The sequence below is a fragment of the Chrysochloris asiatica genome, unplaced genomic scaffold, assembly GCF_000296735.1.
Source record: "Chrysochloris asiatica unplaced genomic scaffold, ChrAsi1.0 scaffold00072, whole genome shotgun sequence".
In the NCBI taxonomy this organism is placed as follows: domain Eukaryota; kingdom Metazoa; phylum Chordata; class Mammalia; order Afrosoricida; family Chrysochloridae; genus Chrysochloris; species Chrysochloris asiatica.
The window spans coordinates 8,901,172-8,909,697 of record NW_006408590.1 but is presented as its reverse complement, the minus strand read 5'-3'; the positions used below and the strand labels follow the sequence as shown (position 1 = coordinate 8,909,697).

At 36.4% G+C, this 8,526-nt stretch overlaps 1 protein-coding gene across 1 annotated transcript in view; it reads left to right on the top strand.

Moving 5' to 3' along the window:
- Positions 1–6,705, top strand: part of CSTF3 (cleavage stimulation factor, 3' pre-RNA, subunit 3, 77kDa) — a 96,829-nt gene extending 90,124 nt beyond the window's left edge. The window contains exons 17-21 of the mRNA XM_006864873.1: positions 838–1,033; positions 4,455–4,608; positions 5,254–5,348; positions 5,491–5,551; positions 5,981–6,705. Of these exons, the coding sequence (XP_006864935.1) occupies positions 838–1,033; positions 4,455–4,608; positions 5,254–5,348; positions 5,491–5,551; positions 5,981–6,183 (709 nt within the window). The 3' untranslated portion in view covers positions 6,184–6,705. The remainder of the gene's footprint in view (positions 1–837; positions 1,034–4,454; positions 4,609–5,253; positions 5,349–5,490; positions 5,552–5,980) is intronic.
- Positions 6,706–8,526: the final 1,821 nt, after the last annotated feature.

Here is an 8,526-nt window from a genome sequence, read left to right as displayed (position 1 = left end):
AAAAAAAAAAAAAAAAGTAAGGCCTTGGAAACCCTATTACAGGTTCACTATAAGTCGGAACTGATTTCACAACACATAACCACTACCACCACCAGGCCTTAAATACTGAAGATGTTTTCAGGGTGAAGTATTATGATGTTTATAATTTACTTTAAAATATTTAAAAAGCTAGATGGAGCAAATTTTTAATAATTACATAGTTTAGATAATGGTATTTTAAACAAAAATTTAACTATTAACAGTCCTGTTGGTGTTAGCTGCCATTGAGTGGGTTCTGCACCATAAAATGAAACAGTACCTGTTCCTTTGCCATCCTTACCATCGTTATGAAGTTTGAACCATTGCTGTTGCCACTGTGCCTATCCATCTCGTTAGGGCCTTCTTCTTTTTCTCTGACCCTCCACTTTACCAAGTATGATATCCTTCTCCAGGGACTGATCCTTCCTGACAATATGTCCGAAGTATGAGAGACCAAGTCTGGTCACCCTGGCTTCTAAGGAGCATTCTGGCTATACTTTTTCCAATACAGATGTTTGTTCCTCTAGCAGTCCATGGCACTTTTAATATTTTTGTCTGATAATATGGAGCTTTTCTACCTTCTCTTCCTATGTAGTCAATTTGATTTCTGTGGTTTTTTATGTTGTTTAAAATAGGTATTTGCAATGAAGAAGTCTAGATAATGGTTTATCACAGTTTCATATTTTTTCTATAGTTTGGAAATCTTTGTACTAAGAAATCAAAATGGTGGGTTTTTTTCATAATTTAGAAAAAAAGGGAAATTTAATTTATTTTTGGTAATGTGGCCCTTCTCCTCCCAACCTTATTATTTTATTACAGAGAGATATGGGCCCGATTTCTAGCTTTTGAAAGTAATATTGGTGATCTAGCTAGTATTCTCAAGGTGGAGAAGAGGCGGTTTACAGCATTTAAAGAAGAATATGAAGGCAAAGAAACAGCTTTACTGGTAGACAGATACAAGTTCATGGACTTATATCCTTGCTCTGCAAGTGAACTCAAAGCACTGGGTTATAAGGTATGTACTTGGGGTCGTCTCGTGTCCTTACTTTTTAGAATTTTTCAAGTATAACCTTCATTCCAGAGCAAATTCTGAAATAAATATTTATCTGGTTTTCTGAGGGAACTTCAAAAGGTTCATCAAAAAATGGAATTAAAAATAGAATATTTCTACAAATTTTTTGAAGTCCCCTTGTAGAACAGATTTGCAGAAAACTAAAAAAAAAAGATCTGGACTTTTCCTTTGGTGTGTTGTTGTTAAGTACTGTCGAGTCGGTTCCAACTTACCGTGAGGGTTTCCCAGGGGTAGATGGTAGGTTTGAACTGCTGGCCTTGTGGTTTGCAGTCCAGTGCTGATCCTAAGTGTCACACAAGTAGTCCTTTGGTTCATGAAACATTAAATATCAAAAATAACTAAGCAAAATGAGATCTAACCAAATGCTTTTTATTCTTTCCCTGAAATTGTTCATTTGTTCTAGCTTATGCTTGCTGGGGTTTCAATGTCCTTCTCAGGTTATTACATTTCCTTATTACTAATGCTCTTGTTAGGGTCCAACTCATAGTCATTCTGTGTAAGAGTTTCTAAGGCTGTAAATCTTTACAGAAAGTCTCTTCTTTCTCCTATGCATTGTGTTTGAACTGTCAATCTTGAGGTTAGAAGTCCAGCGCTTATGCTAAACACGACCAGCACTCAATACTAGTTCTTATCAAATTAGTGGTAGAGCTTTGACAAGAAATCTTAAACCAAATGTGGTTCCTGTTACGACATTTATAAGATAAAATGAAGAAACGTTTGGTTGTTTATGTGCCGTGGAGTCTTTTCCAATTTATAACGATCCTGCATAGGGAGACTCATCTTTCTCCTACAGAATGGCAGGCAGTTTCAAACTGCTGACCTTTAGTTTAGTGGCCTGATTGGGTACCACGCTACCAGAGCTCTGAAGAAACATTGTTGTTGTTAGGTGCCATTGAGTCGGTATCGACTCATAGCGACCCTATGCACAACAGAATGAAACACTGCCTGATCCTGGGCCACCCTCACTATTATTGCCACCTTTGAGCCCACTGATGCTGCCACTTTGCCAATCCATCTTGTTGAGGGTTTTCCTCTTTTTCTGTGACCCTGCAACTTACCAAACATGAGATCCTTCTTCAGCGACTGGTCCCTCCTGGCAATATGTCCGAAGTATGAGAGACGAAGTTTGGCCATCCTGGCCTCTAATGAGCACTCTGGTTGCACTTCTTCCAACACAGATCTGTTGGTTCTTTTGGCAGCCCATGCGTGGTACTTTTCAATATTCTCCTCCAACACGTAACTCAAAAGCATCAGTTCTTCTACGGTCTTCTTATTCACTGTTCAGTTTTCACATGCATAAGAGGTTATTGAAAATACCATGGCTTGGGTCAGGCACACCTTAGTCCTCGAGTGACAACTTTGCTCTTCAACACCTTAAAAAGGTCTTGTGCGGATTTGTGCCTAATACAATACGTTGTTTGATTTCTTGACTGCTGCTTTCATGAGTGTTAATAGTTAATTCAAGAAGAATGAACTCCTTGACAACTTCAATCTATTTTTCTGTTGATAAGAATGTTGTTTATTGATCCAGTGGTGAGGATTTTATTAAATCAATACAGTTCCTTGAGGGATATGGAGTCTTAAAACAGCTGGTCTCCACGTAATTAGCTTATCTAGGAAAGACTGGAACTCCACAACTTGTAAAACTTGTAAAATTGAGTTGTAATAAAACAAATACCTGGGCCTATACACGTCTGTCTGGGCAGATTCCTGTGTTTGCAGCCTTTGTTGAGAAAACTATTCTGTTCTTTCTTGATCATTCTGTGTTGTGTGAATAAAGACCAAGATGGAAACACAAAGGGAAACCATATACACCAGAGTCACAGATGAAGCCTTTAAACCAACAGCATTTTCCACATTTTCATAGCACTTTTTGTCTCTTCCTATATTTAGGGTCAAATGTACTTTCTATGTGTTGCTAATAGTAGGCTTTGAAAATGACTAACATATTCAAACTAGTACTCACGTGTTTTTTAGACTGGGTCTCCCTCTGTACTGAACCAGTTAAAACTGTTTGAGATAAAACTACCTATAGCTAAGCTTCAGACTTTTTCATTAATGGAAGTCTCAGTTCTGTGTCAGTTTCAGATTCCTATTGCTATTCCTATTGCTATTGCTCTGGGACAAGCAGTTTCTGCTTTAACTACTTACCAATTAAAAGGTAAAGACATGTTAACACTACTTTGTAAAATTATTTGAAAAAGCTACTTCAACTTTTCTTAGATGAAAATGGAAATCAAGTTTATGAACATAAAGAATGTACTATATCCAAGTAGAATTATATCTTACATGTGATTTTCCCACCTTACATTTCTATTTTTATTCACACTTGTGGTGGGAATGTGCATGAGAGAGAAAGCAATACCCCAAGATGCCTGCTCATTTAGATTTGTCCATATAATAGCCAATGTTACCAATTGCATTTGAGCAAACTTGAAAAGGTGAAATGTTCTTATATCCCTTCTGGTGACAACAGGGACTTTTTTGCAGGCAGATTGACACTGAATTGCTATACCAAAGGATTTCTTCTGGGCTAAGACCTCTGAAAACAGCTATATTTCTCAAAAAGTTGTTTTCAGCCATAGTGGGGCATTGCTTGTATACTGAAGATTGAGTATGGGTTTTTTGAAGTCAGAAAGGCCTGGATTAAAATATTCTCTCTACTTATTATTACCTGTATGACTTTGGGAAAATCAGGACTTCTTTGAGCCTCAGTCCTTCTCTAAAATGGAGATGTTACTATTTATCTTATCAAAGAGGGAATAAAAAGCTAGAATTCATTGACAAATAGTGTCTGCTCAGTAAATGTTCCATCTGTCATGTAACCGTATGTTGAAAATAATTTTTCATTTCCTTAGTCCTTTATAATAATGAAGTACCTATATTGGGATTCACCTAAAGTAGCAAAATTGTTTTGTAAGGTAGGATAAACTTGGTTCTAGCTTTCGTGGAGCAGGATCTCACTTAATCTAGGTTCTTGTTTTTAAAAACGAGTAAGATATTGTCCAATTCTAGTTGAAGAGGTGTTAAATGCTAGTTAGGAGAACATCTAAAATTGTGATTTTTCTTCAAAATTACTGTGCCCTTTAATTAGTGCCTACATTGTTAACCAGGTTGGGGTAGGATTGTGAAACCCTGAGTCAATGATTTTGTAAGTCTTTAGAGGCGTAGAGCTTTCTGTGCTGAGTAATTACCAATCTTTACTCTCATTAATGTTTTTGCTTATCCTTCTCCATTTTCTTTGTGCATTTTAACTCATGTGCTCACACTGTACACTCTGTACACTCAAGACTGTAGAATTATACATTCATATTCTATAAGACCCGTTTTTTAAATTTAGGATTTTTCTTTTCTATATTTTCAGGATGTCTCCCGTGCTAAACTAGCAGCTATAATTCCAGATCCAGTTGTAGCTCCTTCTATAGTGCCTGTTCTGAAAGATGAAGTGGATAGAAAACCAGAATACCCTAAACCAGACACTCAGCAGATGATTCCATTTCAACCACGACACTTAGCACGTAAGTACTGAGACCTCAGTTTGTTTTCTGACTTGAAGTTGATTTAAATTCAGAGGTGTGGGGGCAGAGTAACACAACATTTTCATTGCAGGTTAATGATTAGACTGAGGGTCACTGTGGCAAACGGCTTAGCTGTAATCTTTGAACCAAGATGAACTAAGAACTCTTAAAAATCTCCATGCAGATTTTTGGCAGTGTTCTTACAGTTTTCAGAAATGCTGTTACATAAATTGCCTGACAGCTGAAAACTTCCATCAGTGATGTTATTTCTTATCGCTCACATTTACTCAAACATCCTAGCCCTCAGGATCCAGTTTGAACAAGTCCCTTACGCTTAAATATACTTGTTAAATCAACAAAGACAGAATTAACTTGTGGGGCTCAGAAATGGTCTTTGACCAAAACTGACTTTAGTTCAGTCCCTAGGTTGTTTTATGCAAAGTCACTTGTCTATTTCCTCAAGGTCATGTGGTGGAGGTGGCTTTTACTGGCTCACCCCTACACTGAAAGCAATTTAAAGGTCTGGAAAAGAGCCACACAGATGTAAAAAATATTCATGTCCAAATCTACTTTTGTACAGTTTACTATTGCTCTCACATGTATAGAAACTTGTCTACCCATCTGATGCCCACTCTTCTCTCACAGCTCCAGGCTTACACCCTGTTCCTGGTGGCGTGTTCCCAGTGCCACCTGCAGCGGTAGTTTTGATGAAACTTCTCCCTCCTCCCATATGTTTCCAGGTTTGTTCACCGTTGTTGTGCTATAGAGTGCTCCATGTGTTACAGTAATTGTATGCTTTTTTGTATCGTGGGAAATATAAATGTCTATAATTTTAATGCATCAGATTACTGGGGATTACATTTTATTTGTATCAAAATATAGGGCCCTTTTGTACAAGTGGATGAACTAATGGAAATTTTCCGAAGATGCAAGATACCAAATAGTAAGTACTGAAAATTCCACTTTCACGGTGAAATTTACATTATTGGCTTGTAGAAAGGAGACTGCTATTCTTTGCCACTGAAGTTTCCGAAATCGTAACTTGCAAAATGACAGTGAAATACAGGAGTGATCTGAACCTTCTTTGGCATGTAGGGGCTTGTTCATATTTTTGCTCCACTAAGTAAAATGTCATAAAAGTTTATCTTTTCTAATCATGTGGACATGCATTATCAGACTTGGCTTATAAAAATAATTTAATTTTCATAGCACTTTTTGTCTCTTCCTATATTTAGGGTCAAATGTACTTTCTATGTGTTGCTAATAGTAGGCTTTGAAAATGACTAACATATTCAAACTAGTACTCACGTGTTCTTTATAGTAGAATAATTTTAACCATCCTTATACTGCCTTTTCTATTTTGTTTAAATAGCTGTTGAGGAAGCTGTAAGGCTCATTACAGGTGGGGCCCCAGAGCTTACTGTAGAAGGCAATGGCCCAGTGGAAAGTAATGCAGTACTCGCCAAGGCTGTCAAAAGACCCAATGAAGACTCAGACGAAGATGAAGAAAAGGGAGCTGTTGTTCCCCCTGTTCATGACATTTACAGAGCACGGCAGCAAAAGCGAATTCGGTGAAGCAGGCGCAAAACCTGTCTCTGAAAGAACACTCTTACCCAGGATTCCCTTTTTGCCTCTTAAGTCATATGTTTATGAGACAACGCTTTGTTACAAGGCTCTTTGAAACAAAGTTGTATTGTCATTGGTGCCTCTATCATATGGTTCTTGAGAAACAAACAAACCTGTGTGAATTTCAGAATACAGAACAGACCTATGCTCTAAGCAAAATTAGGTTTTCACAAGTGTGAGAACAGTAAAAACTGGCAGAACCACATTTTGTTCCCGCTTCAAGGGCGTCTGTAAGTGTATGTGCCACTTGAAGATGTGTGAGTTATCAACAGTTTTATTTTAAAAACTGTATGGCTTATGATTGTAAAGCGTTTTACCACAGTTTCTGGGGAAAAAACAAAATAAAAAAAACAGTTGTTCTTGGTTTGCTTGTGTAGAGTCCTGCCTTATTGTTTGTTTTTATTTATGGCAGAATGTATGGAATCTGTTTTGTAGTTTAAAATTTTAAAAACAGTCCTTTAAAAATAAAAAATCTCAAAATGTCCTGTCTCCTTCTGCTACTTTCATTCCGACTTTATTTACACTAGTTACTTACTTTGTGCCATTCAGCCAATACTATTTAAAAAGAAGTGTCAATAATACACAGGCACTTTATCTGTATTTACTGTATGCACACTTAACCAAAGGTCTTCTTGTCATTTTTTGCTACTGAAAATATGGCTTCAGAGGTCAATTAAATATTTTTTAAATTAAGTATTTTTTAAAAAGTGCATTTTTTCCCCAATTAAATCTGTAGGCAGATTTCATTCTTCTTAGAAGTAAACTAAATGTGGGAATCCCTGTAGCCACACAGTCCCTTTGTTCTCTCAGAAATGTGTGTCAGAAGGTCCTCAGTGCTCAAGAGCCTTTTTTAATGAGCTAAAGTATATAGCACTAACAACATTGTTGTTAAGTACAGTCTAGTGGATTCCAACCAACAGCGACCCTTTATAGGGTTTCTAAGGAGCAGCTGGTGAGCTTCAACCACCGACCTTGCAGTTTAAACAAATTTGCAATCTGACACATTAGCCCACAGCACCACACCAGGACTCCATTAACAACATTACAGCCAGGAAATCAAATTCCAGTTACAGTGAGAAAACACTTGTCATGAAAATTAAGTCCAAAGAACTAGGCTGCTGCTGTTTTGTTTCAACATTAACTCCTCAAATTCATTTCTAGAAAAACTAACAGACAGAAAACTAGTTAAGCTTAGGAAGGTTGTGATTCAAAATAAAAGAGAAAAATCAGGAAGACACCCCCCCCAAAAAAAAAGTATTATGGTTTTAAAAGAAACTATTTTACATATATATATACACATACACAATTTAGATAATTTAGAATTTGAATTCAAGTGTGATTAAATGGTAATCTTACATTTAAATATTGGATGATAATTCCATAAAATTCCTTTCATTTAAATTTAAGAAAGATTATTATCTTAAGTCATTTTCTTACACAAGTTTACATATGTTGTTAAGTGCCATCGAGTCGGTTCTGACCCACAGCGACCCTGTACTGGGTTTCTGAGGCTGTAAATCTTTACGGGAGCAGAAAGCCTCATCTTTCTCCGGCAGAACAGCTGGCAGTTTCGAACTGCTGACGTTGAGGTTCACAGCCCGATTCATAACCACTACTCCTTAAGTTTACATATAGCAAGGTTATATTTACATAAGTTGGTTACAAGCATGTTTAGGTTCCTGCATTTTCCCATTAAAGCCCAAACTTCCTTAAACCAAATCAGATTCATACTTTATTATCCTCTCACGTGTCTGTTTCAAGCTAGAAAGTATATATATTTTTTAATGTATTATGGATATCAAAACAATCCTGAAGGCATAAATTAGTACCATAAGACACAGATTTTAAATGCAGAGCTATGAATCTTGCCTGAAGTGCTAATCTTTGAGTAATGTTTTGAAGATGGCAATATACCTGTAAGTGGTTTCAAATGCCTGTTAAGTGTCCTGTAAACGTCTTTCCATAGACTACAAAACAAAGCTTGAATGTATATGAAAGACAATCGGTTTTGCATTGTAATTAATAGAAATTATTGTATAGATTCTGATAAAAAAAAGTACAACTAAACACTGTTAAGGCCATTATAAATATTCTAATCAGTCTAAGATTTGTTTCCCTTTAGAAATTATGATCTTTATCATAAAAGGATTAGTTTTTTTTTGTTGTTTTTTTTTTAAACTTTTTATTGTGGATTGAGTGAAGGTTTATAGACAAGATTATCAGTTTTACATTAAACAAATCATAGGCTTTGTTTCAGCTCAGCGATTGCAATCCCACCATGAAGGATTATTA